Source organism: Typopeltis vanoorti, chromosome 17, assembly GCF_054136105.1.
Source record: "Typopeltis vanoorti isolate ZY-2024b chromosome 17, IOZ_Tvanoo_1.0, whole genome shotgun sequence".
NCBI lineage: Eukaryota > Metazoa > Arthropoda > Arachnida > Uropygi > Thelyphonidae > Typopeltis > Typopeltis vanoorti.
This window is the reverse complement of record NC_143565.1, coordinates 104,227,465-104,243,209: the sequence shown is the minus strand read 5'-3', so window position 1 is coordinate 104,243,209 and position 15,745 is coordinate 104,227,465. Positions and strand designations below refer to the sequence as shown.

General features: G+C 37.5%; 1 protein-coding gene across 4 annotated transcripts in view; it reads right to left on the bottom strand.

Annotated features, from left to right (window-relative positions):
* Positions 1-15,745, bottom strand: part of LOC150097733 (kelch domain-containing protein 3) — a 178,315-nt gene that overhangs the window by 152,860 nt on the left and 9,710 nt on the right. The window contains exons 1-2 of one of the 4 annotated variants that reach the window (XM_090407768.1): positions 8,950-9,083; positions 843-999 (exon numbers count right to left, since the gene is read on the bottom strand). In XM_090407768.1, coding sequence (XP_090263894.1) covers positions 843-999; positions 8,950-8,988 — 196 coding nt within the window. In that variant the 5' untranslated portion in view covers positions 8,989-9,083. Of the gene's footprint in view, positions 1-842; positions 1,000-8,291; positions 8,661-8,949; positions 9,084-15,745 lie in introns of those variants that run through there. The other 3 variants (XM_090407766.1, XM_090407767.1, XM_090407769.1) reach the window with 3 other exon arrangements.

Here is a 15,745-nt window from a genome sequence, read left to right as displayed (position 1 = left end):
ACTACCGTGCTCAGATTTGGTCACCTAGGTTTCTTCTTGATGGGGAGGAGGTGGAGAGGATCCAGAGGCGAGTGACCAAGATGATAGCAGGTCTGTGGAATGAACCGTATGAGAACAGGTTGAGGATTTGTGGGTTGCAAAAATTGGTTGATAGGCAGAGAAGGGGAGATATGATTGAGACATTCAAATTACTGAAGGGTTTCTATAAAATTAATTCAGAAGATATTTTTGAGAACAGGGCTGGTTGTGGGAGGACTAGGGGACATCCATGGAAACTGGGCAAAAGTGTGGTTAGTAAAGGCATTAGAGCTGGGTTCTTTACTTTTAGAGTAGTGAATGAGTGGAATGCGCTCCCTGAGTCTGTGGTGGATGCTGTGACAGTGAATGAGTTTAAGGCGAGGTATGATAGACACTGTATGAATGTCAAATAGTTGTGATGAATATGATTTGGGGCCTCCCTCGATGAGTCTAATGACTCCCTGGAGTTGCCCGTAATAATAATAATAATAATAATATAACATACACCTGGGATGATTCTGTTATAAATCCAAATAATAAAAAGAATTTTGCACTATTTACATGATTCTGTAATTAAATAACCTGAATGATAAATGGTGGTGCATTTGTTTATATGCAGCAAATATAATTAACAGCATTCTAAATTATGCAGTTACCAGTGAAGATCAGTTTTTTTGTGTTAAAACATATTTCTGAAATTATGGTTTCAGAAATAAGGTTTTTTATACAATAATTCTACAAAAATATATAATTTGCACTTTTAACATATTCCCATATTCACAACCATGCACAAACATGTCTTATGTTACAAGAATGAAACTTACCAATGTTGAGCATATGAACATCGATAGGCCTATATACACGATAATCTTCTCCTGTACAGTAACCTCCAAATGAATATATTTTATCTCCTACAGCTACAGCACTATGGTTAACCCTTCTTGGGCCCCCTTCCAAATGAACTGTCCACCGCATTACCAGCTGAAATACCAAATTAAAAAAAGTGTCTGTATATATATATGTACACATACACACACATTCACCAACCTGCATGGTCCAGCATGGTGAATTTATGGCATAGTCTTCCAAGATGAATCAAACAAAAATAAAACGGCCCTCATTCATTGGAGGTCAGATTGTTACCATCTACAGCAGCAGGCAGTTAAACATGAAGGCAGAGGGTGCTAAGAATCACCAGGTAAACAGATCATGCTGCCATTGGAAACTAGACCTTGGAACTTTAAACTGTAGGACTCTGAGCAGTGAAGCACAGCTAACTGAACTAACTGAAGAGCTAAAGCAACTAAAATGGGACATTCTTGGACTGTGTAAAGTTAGACATAATAGCAAAGAAATTCTTCAATTAAAAAATAGATACACTGTATTATAGAGGCCAAGACAAGGAAAGAATCAGTGGAATTAGATTCATGATTAACAAAAAAATTGAAGAACAGCATAATAGAATTTGACAGTATATCTGATCAAATAGCAAGTATTGTTGTTCAGATCTCAAAAGGTTACACTCTTAGAATCATCCAAGTCTATGCACCAACAATAAGTCATACTGATAAAGAAATTGAAGCTTTTTTTAATCATGATGTATCCCAACTCTACAATAAAGGAAAACATCATTTTAGAATTGTAATGGGAGACTTTAATGCTAGAATTGGTATATAACAATCAGATGAAAGCTCAATAGGAAATTTTGTTTATAGCATGGCAGATGATAGAGGAACAAGGTTAATAGAATATGCCGAAAAAGAAAACCTGTACATCATGAATTCCTTTTTCAAGAAAAAAACACATAGAAAGTGGACATGGAAAAGCCCAAATGGAAAAACTGGTGAAATTGACTTTATCCTCAGCAATAAGAAAAACATCTTTCAAGACTGTTCTGTTATAAACACCTTCAACATTGGAAGTGATCATCGTATGATATGCAGTAAAATCCAAATAAACTGCCAAAAAGAAAAAAGTTTCAAATATCAAAGCAAAACATAGATATATGCAAACTCAACATTAAAAAAAAGATATATTCCAACATGAACTAAACAATAGATTTAAACATCTTATTATAGATGAACGGTGGGATCCAGAAATAGATATAAAGACAAGGATTGAAGTTGCACGGCAGTCCTTCATGAAAATGAGAACATGGACATTGAAGGCGACAATCATCAAGAAAATCGAAGCCTTTGAGATGTGGCTATACAGAAGAATACTAAAGATATCATGGACAGAAAAAATTACCAATGAAGATGTCTTAAAATCCATTGGCAAAGCTAAACATCTTGTACAAATAATCAAGAAACGAAAAACATCATATCTTGGACACATCATGAGAAACAGCAAATACCAACTTCTACAAACTATTTTGGTAGGAAGAATTGATGGCAAAGGAACTAGAGGAAGAAAAAGAATATCATGGTTTGACAACATCAAGACGTGGACAGGAAAGAGCAGTGCACAACTGCTCAGATTAACACAAGAGCGCAGTTTGTTCGCCAAGATGGTTGCTGACCTTCGATAGAAGATAGCACAATAAGAAGAAGAATTATAGATGACAATGCTGATCCATCAGAGAGTAATGACATTATTATCCAAAACCTTTCACAATGCTCACTTGAAATAGCTGGTACCACAGAACAGAAACAAGACAAAATTTCTGAAGACACAAAACAACTTATGAAGAAACGAAGAGAAATGAAACAATTGAATAACCTACAGAATAAAATTGAATACACTAAATTGTGCAAAATGATCAGAAAACGTATCACAGAAGAAATAAGAAAATTCAATTGTAAATTCATACAACAAACAATTGCAAACAACCGCATTGATGAACAGCGATAATCAGATGGTTGCAGTCAAACTACAAGATGGGGACCATAACCAGAGATAGATATGCTATAGCAAAAAGAATTTTACTCAGTATTATATCACAATGAAAAAAACACATAGGAAATGGACATGGAAAAGCTCAAATGGAAAAACTGGTGAAATAGCTAAAGTACCACAGATTCTACCAGAAGAAGTTATGTGGAGCATCCAAAGCTTGCAAAATGGAAAAGCTGCAGATGAGGATGGAGTTATAGCCGAACTTCTAAAAGCAGGTAGAGAAATGATCTACAAAACTCATAGCAAAACTATTTACTTCATGCCTGAAGAAAAATTATGTACCAAAAACATGGAAGAAGGCAATCCTAATTCTGATACACAAAAAAGGTGAGGTAGAAGACTTGACAAATTACTGACCCATTGGTCTACTATCAGTGGTTTACAAAGTGTTTACAAAAGTGTTAGCTCATTGGCTTTGTACGACTCTAGATCTAGCACAACCAAAAGAACAGGCAGGCTTTTGAAGGGGGCTTTAGTACAATGAACCATATTCAAGTTGTACAGCAGATTATTGAACGGTGTAATGAATATCAGTTACCATTGTGTCTTGGTTTTATTGATTATGAGAAAGCCTTTTATTCAGTAAAAACTTGTGCAATACTTAAAACATTACGAAACCAACAAGTGGAGGAGCCAGTGGCACACCCAGAGGGAGGGGGCAAGAGGCCCTGGCATCCCCCAAAGAAATGGAAAAAAAAACATTAGAAAATTTTCCAAAAATCTTTTCCTAATTAAAATTCATTTTTTTATTTATCTTCTGTTGTGTCTTCTATTTCTATACTACTTATGAATTAGCAGTCACATAAGGTGGGAATACCCTATAGCTCTCAGGAATCACAGCCGCTATGAACACAGGGCGAATGAAGTAGTGCTCGGGCAGACCAAGCAGTACTTAGTATGCCCGAGCTGGGCCAGAGGAAATCGAGGGTATCGTGTGTTGGCAATAATTGTAGATGCTCAGTCATAAGTCGTATGCGATGCATAGTGTGTATTCTCAAATCGTATGAACCAAGCTCTTTATTACAGGTAATGATAAAAAACCTAGTGAAAAGGGAACTAGAACAAACATGCCAAGTTCACTTTTACTGTTAGGGTTGAATATGTGTGGAATACTCTTCAGCAATGGATTATAAAAGAATGAATTTGTGTAATTTTAAGAATGAATTAGGTAACTATTGTGACTAGAAAATAGGCTAATTAAAAATTTACATAAAAAAAAACAAAAATTAAGACATTAAAAAAGAGCTAGATATTTACAATTTAAGACAGACAAATGCCTAATTGTCGATGAAAAGAAGAATTTATGTATAATGATTATCTAATTTTACACGGTTGAACATGTTGGCGTTTGTCATCGTGTGTTTATGTAAAAAGTTGCTTTAATATCATTTTTGTTCTAAGTGATTATTAAAATTTTCCAGATCCCTCCCCCTTATATTATCCTTGTAGTTAATAAGTACAGCAAGAACTTGACATACATACAGACAAGTCAGATTTGAGACCACATGCAATTTACATACAAAAAAATACTAGTAGTGGTGGTAGGCAGCAGATGGCATTGGTGTAGATGATGATGGTAGTGGTGAATTAAGTGGGAGAAACAGAGTTGTAGAGTATGTGCCCTCCTTCAGTTAGTCTTTGGACTCCTTGGAGGTGTCACATAATAATAACAATAATAAGGATCAGAAGGATGAAGAGATGTTGGAAAGGGTTCAGAGGCGACTGAGGTAGTTTCTAACCTCTGGAATGTCGAGTATGAGGAAAGATTGAGAAGATGCAACTTGCAGAGTCTGGTGGACAAGAGGAGTAGGGGAGATATGATAGAGACCTACAAGTTGTTGAGGGGTTGTTATAGGATCAATGCTGGAGAGGTTCTACAGAAAATAGTGGGAGATCAGGGGAGAACCAGAGGTCATCCCAGGAAGCTATATAAGGAGTGTGTGAAGCAGGTTTTTTTCATGCCGAGTTGTGAATGATTGAAATGCCTTGCCTGAGAGTGTGGTGTCTGCAGAGAATTTTTGAGTGTGTTTAAAGCATGGTATTGCGCTTTATATTGATGGAGAGATATCAGAGAGTAGTTTATTCAGGAGTAGAGTCCAAAAGACAGCCTGTGACAAGTGGTGTGCCACAGGGTTCTGTTTTTGGACCACTGCTGTTTAATTTGTTCATTAACGATATAGGGAAGGATCTAAGAGGAACGGTTCATTTGTTCGCTGATGATGTAAAATTGGGTAGGGCAATAGTGAATGCAGAAAATGTCAAAATCTTGCAGGATGATTTGGATAGATTGGAGGTCTTGGCTAAGGAGAATGGATGTCAATTTAATATGACAAAATGTAAGGCTATGCATTTTGGGGTGAAAAGATTAGCAGCAGCATACCACATTGGTGGAACTGTACTCCAGGAGATTGATGAGGCCAGAGACTTGGAAATGTTGATGGATAGAGAGATGAAGTAGGGGGTACATTGCAAAAGTGGCTAAATCAGCTCATCAAATCACTTGGTTGCTAAAGAATACTTTGACGAGCAGAGATAAGTAAGTTATTGTTCCTCTGTACCGAGCCTTGATAAGACCTCATCTCGACTACTGTGCCCAGATTTGGTCACCTAGGTTTCTTCTTGATGGGGAGGAGGTTGAGAGGATCCAGAGGCGAGTGACCAAGATGATGAGAGCAGAAGATTTGTGGGTTGCAGAAATTGGTTGATAGGTGGAAAAGAGGAGATATGATTGAGACATTCAATTGCTGAATGGTTTCTATAGGATTAATTCAGAGGATATTTTTGAGATCAGGACTGGTGGTAGGAGGACTAAGGAACATCTATGGAAGCAGGGCAAGAGTATGGTTAGTAAGGGTGTTAGAGCTGGGTTCTTTACTTTCAGAGTGGTAAATGAGTGGAATAAGCTGCCAGAGTCTGTTGTGGGTGCTATGACAGTGAATGAGTTCAAGGCAAGGTATGATAGATACTGTGAGAATGTCGAATAGTTGTGTGGACATGATGTTTAGGGCCTCCCTCGATGAGTCTAAGGACTCCTTGGAGTCGCCCGTAGTAATAATAATAATAATGAGCTGTGTGTTTGATAAAAGGACCTTCTAGATGAGTCTTTGACTCCATGGGGTCTTGGATAATAATAATAATAAAAAAATATTTTCTCTCCTTTGTTAAAGCACTACACAAAAACAGACTTGTGTTCCAGTGACTAACTGCCATATTTAAAAAAATTTCAGAAGCCAAAGGATGTGAAGATTCATGAAGTAAAGAGAATAGGTATCCTACCTATTCTCTTTACTTCATGCAAAGCATAAGGCTGCTATCACAGCTTTCCTTCAGGTGCACAAGGTGGCTTGTCTGGTTTGGTGCAAAGAGCATGTGAACTGGGCAATTAACCAATGGAAAATGATACCCTAGAGTGAAGAATCAAGGTTCACCTGTTTCCACTCTGATCGCAGGGTATGGGTATGGGGGCAGCCAGGTGAATGCTTGTTACCACAGTGGGTTGTACCCACAGTAAAGTTTAGTGGTGTAGGAGTAATGGTGTTGGGTGCATTCAGCTGGTGTGGAGTGGGACCTCTGGTCATTGTCCATAGTTCCATGAAGGCAGCTCAGTACCTTGATATTCTGAATAATCAAGTGCTGCCTATACTGTGCAGTTTTTATGGAACAGACTCGTGTAACTATCAAGATGACAACTCCATGCTGCAGCTGTTATGGAATGATATGAAGAGATGGGTGTTAAACGACTGCCCTGGCCTGCACAGAACCCTGACCTCAACCCCCATTGAACACCTGTGTTTGCTGCGGTTGAGGTCAGGAGTGGCAATTCTGCCACACATTGGTGGAAAGCCTCCCTCAAAGTGTGAAGGAGGTGATCAAAGTCAAAGATGGACAATTGTAAATTGCTGAAGTGTCTGGACAATTTGTATATAATTTCACACTATTAGATTTGCTGATAATTTAGTGTTCATAGCAAAATCAAAAATGGAGTTACAAAATATGCTTGAAATATTAATCAAAAAGAGTCAGAATTATGAGTAAGTATTAAATACAGCAAAACCCAAGTATATGGTAATAAGTAAAAAACAGCAACAAAACACAAATTTAAGAGTATCAACAGGATTTATTCAAAATGTAAAGGTTTATAATTATTTAGGAGTAATGATCACTGAAGATGGAACAACAGTTATGGAAATAAAATCAAGAATAGCTAAGCAGAAGCATTTTGGAATAATAAATTACTAATGACTTCCGAAATAAATAAACAGACAAAAACAAGAATAATAAAATCCTATGTATGGTCAACATTGAATTATGGATGCCAGAAGTGGATGTGCACAAAATCCATAATCAGGAAATTGTAGACCTTTGAGATGTGGTGTTATAGGAGAGCACTGAAGATTTCTTGGAACGAGAAAAGAACTAACGAAGAGGTATTAAAGTTAATGGAAAGTTCAGTTTTATTAAAGTTCAGTGAAAAGAGCACTCAGAGCAATTATGAAATCAAAAGAATGGCAGAGGATCAGATTGGTAACCTCCAAATTGGAAAAGCTACTTAAGAAGAAGGCTTACATATTTATAATAACTTAAAATTATTAGAAATTTTTGACTATTCAAGATGGAAATTATATTATATATTAAGTTTTAAAATTATACACTATTTAAGACAAAATTCATTTGATGGTGTCGGTTGCTTAAACAGAGCAAAAAAAATTAATACTGTACATTGCACAACGAATCTTTCCCATCCAATATAGAAAAGCTATGATTATTATGTAATGTTTCATAACCACTTCTGCTATCTTGTGTGATTATGTTTAAAAAAATGACAGTATAAAAATAAAATTAATATTGAACATTGTTATTTATTGTTGACTATATACTAAGAACTTCCTTGTAAAATCAGTAATCATTAACTTAAAAAAAAAAAAAAAAGGTGGGAGGGAGTAGCATTCAAATTAACATTGACACTCTTCAGCTTACTTGATATTATCAGGGAACTGGATAAAGAAAAAAAAATGTACTTTCACAAGTAAGGTACAGAGTTCTTACTCTCAAATCTCAACTAAGTTCTGTGTACTGACCAAGAATGATACAATCTTGCTTCATAACATCAATCCGTTTTATTATTAATACAAATTCCAAATTTATTCACTGATGAAAAATCAGATAGTGTTTTGTTTCTCACAAAGCGAGAATTCAAGTTGCTTACTGATATTAAAATTAAATAATGATATTAAAATTAAAATAAAACTTTCATTAAATAATGGTCAATATTTAAGTATCAGCATGACAAAAGGTATCTTTTGCGGGTTTTTTTATGTTTATTTCAATAAATACAGAGAAAAAGAAAACGTGTCTGATATGCAAAAAATTCTTACATTTTTGATTCTGCCTTTTTTCACATAATTTTGAATCGAAGGCGCATGGTGCAATGTACTCCATGCTGGGACAAAATTACTCCACAACTCTTTGAAAACACGCCAAATCCATAACTGTAAACTTATCTCGGCTGTCATACTTCATGCGGCGAAAACAACGTGCCTTCTTTGCGTTATTAGCACATTATGGCGGTTTAAAAAATAACCAAGTCATAACTTTTACCAATGTAAAAGTGATTTCCTCTAACAATAAACGAGTTGGGCACACTTATACGCATATACATTGATATATGTAGTCTTGCTAGTTAACAACTTACTGACCTTGTAGGTAGGTACAGTATAACCTAAATATATGATACTCGCCGTTTTCAGGTTACATTGCGTCACTCATACACGTGCACCAGATTTAAAAGAGGAACAAGAATAAAATACAAAACTTAAATATTATACAAAACATCGTCTTGCAACAATTCAAAATATATATTCTCTGGCGTACCATGTCGGTATCGATGAAGCTATCTTATTCTTCAAGAAATGACTTCGACAGGTGAAAAAAAAAAAAGTTGTGAAGTCATTATGGTGATAGCAAAATGATATGTAATCTACACTAACCCGCATGACTCGTATTTTACCGCTCAAGAAATAAAAGTATTCTTACCTGAGTGGTAGAGTTAGTTTTTCGATTGATGCAGTACATTGTTGTTCAGAAAAAATTAGAATATGGACTGAGAAAGTTAGTGTAAAAAGAAAATGTTGGGAAGAGCTCTCCACTTGGGGGGAGGGGTAATTCTCATCTTTAAAATTACGGAAAAGACTGTTTGGAGGAGTTCCTGAAACAACGGTGCAAAACGCACATGTGCTTAAATAACAGAGGTTTTTTTTTTTTTTTTTTTTTTTTTTTAAGATCAAGAAACAGGCCATTTATTCTATCCCATCTGTATTCAGGTTAAAAGATATTCAAATTTAATTTAATCAAAATAATTTAAAATAATTAAAAACGGAAATAAAAGTATGCCATATAAGGTACGTTTGTACATAAGAATATATATATATAATCTCATGTACAAGGATCAACCGGTTATGGTTCTCTGCATTCAGGCAGAGGTTACATGCTCGCTGATTGTTGATAATTAACATAAGAATAACAACTGTTTATAAGACGTTGTTAGATTTTTCATACCAACAACAGTCGCTATAAAACAATATTACACATTTACATCATCATTATTTGCACTGTTAAGCACGAAAGGCTTTCTTCTCCTTTTTTTTGGGAGGGAAGGAGGCAATGATGCCTCTTCTATGTTGGAAAGTGGACTGTGATGCAGCAGCCCTGCTCAGACAGGAGTTGATTCCATGGATTCCAGTCTTGGTGGAAAAGGTCTAGAGTGTTGTTTTGCCTGTGGAGATGATGCTCGTGTAGAATACGACATCTCATATTTTATTTAAAGGCCGCAAGAAGACGGTCAGCCATCTCTCTCAGTAAACTGTTGTGCTATCTGGTCTTCTGTGTCGAAGATAGAAACTGTACTTCACTGCTTTCGCAGTGATGAAGTAGTAGTTAGAGATCGAATTTTTTTGAATCTGCGTGCACAAGATTGAGATATTCCTCTTATGTATGGAGACAATCGCAGGTTAAGACTGCCACTTCCCGAAACGAACGGATTAATTTGGTATTAACTGAGAATTCTAAGTAGATATACGGACTGTTCCTGCTCGGTAGCAGAACAGGCAGTTATCCGAAAGATCGGATTGAATTTCTGTAATATGGCTGTAGTGAGCAGGGCATTGTACACATTTTCCACTGAATATCAGAGTCGGGTTTGGGGACTCTTGTGCGATATGGTAGCTCCCAGTGAAATATTTCTTGGTGGGATGATATAGGATTGTCCAATGAAGTGCTTTGGTTGGAAACTGTTGTATTAGAATACTGTAATTTGTTTATATTGCAAGGTGTAAGTCTTTCCCATGCATTGTTGGTGCCTATAAAAAAAAAACATGCACCGGACTTCTGCCTCAGGAGGGCTGAGCCCCTCTTCCATTATGCTATCAGGCATAGCAGCTTGAAAAGCAGATTTCACACTGTGTATCTGCTCAGCCTAATTCCCATAATCCAAGTTTGCAAGTGATTTTGGAAAGTATGTTTTCCCCAGCTAAGGCTCGGAGAAAGAATATCACCCAAGACCCTCACACCTCGCCAGCTCCAAGGAGAAAAGAAAATCTCTCTTCCCTCTCTGAGTGATGGGATTCCTTACCATCGTGCTGTGGAAGATAGGTTCCATGAGGATTTCAGGAAGGGATGCTGTCTTCGCTGTGTGCTGGAGGTTTAACTTCTTCCATCTTCGAAGGGCATCTTTGTAGAACTTTGTAAGACTGACTGGCGCTAGAGCTCGTCATTCTTAAGGTTGTGGAAAAAGAGACCTCTAGTGGCAGAACTGAAAATATTTGGTGGTGCATTTATGTGCCATTTGCTGTTGTAGGGTATTAAGGAAAAAGTGAGTGTAAAAAGCTATCCTGTGGTCAATGGAGGTCAAGTTTTTTCCTCCTTCTTTAAGAGAAGTACTTAGCTTGAAGTATGAAAGACAGTTTGTTTCAATAGAAGGTGGACTGTATTTGTATGATAAATTGCACTGGTGGTGTGAGAATCTTGAATGTATACCAAAGGACTATTCGATCAACTATTATTGCTCTCCCTCTTGTGGAGGCAGAGGCTCGTACTGCTGCCCATTTCCCTAGTACTTGCTTGAAATGTTTAATGAGTGTACCCCATTTCTTATCAATGTAAGAGGAAGTGCTTCCTAGGTAAATTCCAAAGTATGTTTTCCCCATGCGGACCAGTAACCAGACAAAGGAATCATTTCGAATTTTTCATTTGCCACACCACAATCCTGTAGTTTTATGGGCATTTAGTTTGGCTCCCGAGGCTGCTTGGTACTGTTGGTATGTTGTAGAAATCCTCCTATTTGCAAGCTACAACTGCAATATCATCAGCATATACTGTCAGGGTTATGGCTTCGTAAGAAAGTTTAGGATAGGATGCTATATGTTACTTACTCTACACAAAAAGGGCTCTATGGCAGTTGTAAAGTGGAGTCTTGCTTAATACCTCTACTGTATGGTACAGATATGATAAGCCTGTTGTTTCTTTTCATGCAAAAGTGTGCAATATAATATAACATCTTAATGGATTGAATGATGACTGAGCAAAGCCGAAGGCTTTCAAGCTGTTGAATAGGTAGGGATGTTCAATGCAGTCGAAACTTTTTCTTGGTGTAGTATTACAAGACTCATTGTTTCACTGTTGTTGTTAGCTATGCTTATCAGATCCCTTATGAGGTGTATTTTTTTGCGGATAGATTTTTCTGGAACAGAAAAGTTCTCTCTATTATTTTCTTCAGTGTAGGTTTAAGTTTGTTAGCAATTTCAGCTAACACCTTTTATTCCCGTATAGGGAGCAGGGGAAGCCATTTTAGGTCTATCTAACTTTTGGAGAATGATCCAATGGTAGCCAATCAGAGATAGCTGGCCCAAGGCTATCACTAATTTAAGCAGCTATCAGTGAAGAGATGGCAGCATTTGTTGAGCCATCTAAGTTTTCTAAGTTTGTAGCATCTCCTTTCTTTGGGATAACTTAATAACAGATGTCGTATTGGGTGGGAAGCCATTGGTATTGGCTTCAACATATATTTTGTAGAGAATAGGTCCACGCTATTCCCAGAAGGACTGGTAATATTAAGTGGTGAGCACATCTATGCCAAGATATTTATCTTTTCGTAAAGAGGCACAGGCAGTTGTCAAATCGCGTAGCGTGATAGGAAGTTCTGTCTTATGGCGCATCGCTGGTGAGAATCTTTTCACATCAGAGAATTATATCACTGGCAACCATGGATGTTGGGTTAGCTTGGAATAAGTTTTTATAGTACTGCAAGGAATATAAGAGGATTTTATCACAATCTTCTGTAATGCTTCTATTATCTGTACACTCTCTTATTGGCATTTTACAAGTTTAAAGAAATACCATGTGGGTGCGTCTGCAAATTTAATGTGCCTGCATCGTTCTTTTTAGTGCTCCTCTTAGAGTGCTCTAGATGTGAGCATACGGTGGCTTCTAGAGATTGGTATTCCTTAGCATCTGGATGATATAATTGCTGTTGTTGAAGATTAATTAAGACTGGATGTCTATTCAAATTCTTCTGGTGATTACACTTTTGAGTAAATACCCCTGACTTTAGCTTTAAAGAATGACCACTGATCAGAAATTGGTTGGGAAGTAGGCATGTCTCTGATGAGAAAGATTTTGCAATATTCTGTGTCCTCTAGCAGGCTGTTATTAAAGACCCAATATGCTCCTCCTTTGGGTCCAGGGATGTAGATGCTCAAGATGGAATCATGGTCTGATGCATGAGATGTATGATATGTGACACTCCTTATGAAGGGTACTGTGTACATAGAATCTATCGAGCCATGCCTAGTATGGGGCTCTGGTAGGACCACCTTTGGCAATCAAGGAGAACACTTTTTCATACTAGTTCAGGTGTCTGAAGATACCAGTCAGCTTGTAGTCATCGATTACATCCTGGAGAAGATGAGTTAGTGAGAGTCGATTTTCCTGGCATTGATGTCTGTCCACTGCAGGATCCAGAGTGCAGTTGGAATCCTCCACCAGTATGATATGTTCCTCAGACAGATAGATGTGACTCATACATGAAAACAACATACAACATCAGTGATGTGTGAGAGCAAAACTCAAGATTCTTAGGAAACTCACGTTTTTATCCTGCAAATTAAGCACCTCCTTGGCACAACTGGAAGAATGATAGCACCCCGCTCGATTGGAAATATGTTTGATTCTCGTTATGAGGGGAGGAAACTTTATATGGTTTTTCCTTGAAGGTGAGTTAGCCAATCTCATACGGCAGTAGCAGGGTTTTTCGCCCAAAAATTCAGTTTTTCATTCCGCATACAGACAAATCGGCTTTGAGAACACACCCAATTTACAAGCTAGAGAGTGCCCTCCCTTGATGAGTCCTTGAAGATGTCATCTAATAAAATAGGCAAAAGAGTCAGGAAACACATGCACTTAATAGACACCATGCTCTGTAGTTGGCAGTAGTGCAGTACTGACTCTTGATGGCAGATTGAATAGTATTGTTAAGGTACAGTGGCCTACCACAATACTTCCAAGCAGCACTAGGACTTCATAGAGAAGTCACGTAAATAACTGGTACATTAGTAAGTTAAGAGAGGTTTCCAAACAATAAAAGTAGCCAGCAATATAATGACCCAATAAAAATGTAAATAATTATTTATTGTTAAGTAAATGAAAGTTTCGTGTTACTTTAAAGTAACTCTTAGTATAACCAACCTTTGGAATATTATAACAAGGACAGATCACTAACTTCCGTAATTCGTATAAATCAGTAACTGGTTCATATTGAGTTCCATGTGAAAGAATAACTTCGATAATATTTTTGCTTGTTGTTCACTGGCCTGATAAGAAATTTTCTTCTAAGTTGCATTCCACTTCACTGTTCAACCACAGATGCGAGATCCCTCGACTTCTGCACATGGCAAAAGGCAAATCCATTCCAATAATAGGGTGATCGATGTGTTTCATGGGATGAGTATCCCATGAAATATTATGATTAGGATGAGTGTATATTATTATACACTCATCTCATATGTGGGAAAATTAGCTTTTGTTTAATAAAAATTCTAGTTTTTAAAGTGGTAACTATTTTGCTTGTACAACAGTTGAAAAATTTTAAATATAAAGCACGTGATTTCATGTGTTGTGAAGAATTCATAGATCACTTTATTCCTTTCTCTCCTCCAACATGAACTGACTCTTCTTGGCACTGTGCCAGCCAAGGTTCTCGCATTAGTGGTCAGACAGTACAAATGAAAATTTAAGTGCTTCCATAGCCAATTCAATTGGCAAATACCTAAGTTCAATTCTCATCTTGAAGAGAGGAATCATTATATGTACTGGCTTTTAAAACTGAAGGTGAGTCGATCTCATATGGAGGTAGCAGATTTGTTTTCTCCTCCTGAAAACTCAAATTTTTCATCTCGCATATGGGAAAATCAGGCAACACAAGCAATTTATGGATAAAAAGTATTATTGGCGATGGACAGTCGATGGCAGTTGTGACATTGGGTGTTTGGTGGATTAAGTGTTGGAGATGGTGAGTTGAGTGAAGTACCTTTCCACAATGAGTGCCTGCACTCTTGATCATAATAATGCAATCAAATCTCATCACATTTCTGTTATGATTGGCATCACTGTCATTATTATTATTATTCAGGCCTCCATGAAGTCAAAAGACTCATCGCGGGAGGTCCTTCTTAGGAAACAAAGTCTATCAACACTCCTCACGAGAGATCCCTCCTAGGAAACAGTCTATCATATGACTCCTTGAACTCATTAATCATTCTCGTTCTCACCACTCTATCAGGCAATGCATTCCACAGTTAAACCAACCTCCATGTAAAGAAACCACTCCTCACCCTCTTGCTCAGAGCTTCTTTTCGTAATTTCCAGGGATGGCCCCTTGTCATTACTCCTTCTTGCTGTTCATCCAAGAGAAAGAACTCCCCAGTGTCAACCCTGCAACCACCTCTCAACAGTTTAAAAGTCTGAATCATATCACCTCTCCTTCTTCTATCTAAAAAACTCTGCAGTCCACATTCCCTCAGCCGATCCTCATAACCAGCAATGTACAGTCCAGAAACTGTCTCTGTTATCTGCCTCTGTACCCTTTTTACGGTTAATTTATCTCCTTCATTTCCTGGGGACCAAATTTCAGAATAGTCTAAGTGCAGTCTGATCAGTGTCTTAAACAATGGAACGATAACTCTTATCTCTGCAGATTAGCATCCTTCTCAGTATTGCAGCAATCCTCTGTGTTACCTTCACCACCTTTGCAATATGTCCCCTGAATTTCAGGTTTCTATCAATCATCAAACCCAGATCTCTTGTCTCCCCTACTTCCTCCAGTACAACTCCTCCAATAGAGTATGAAGTGTCCCAAACCTCAAGACCTTACATTTTGCTGCATTAAACCGACACCCCCGCTTATTTTCATTTGCCCATCTGTCTGGTTTACTAAAATCCTCTTGCAGGGCTACCACATCTGCACTATCACTAATAACCTTTCCCAGCTTCACATCATCTGCAAACAATTGAGGATCGGTTTCTTTGCATGGAGGGTGGTTGAACCATGGAATGCATTGCCTGATGGAGTGGTGAGAGTGAGAACCGGCAATGAGTTTAAGGAGTGGTATGATAGACTGTGTTTCTTAGGAAGGACCTCCCACGACGAGTCTTTTGACTCCATGGAGGCCTGGATAATAATAATAACTGAATATTCACATAGACAATGTCATTGATATAAAGGTTAAACAACATAGGTCCCAGTACTGAGTCCTGTGGGACTCCACTTGTAACCTTCTGC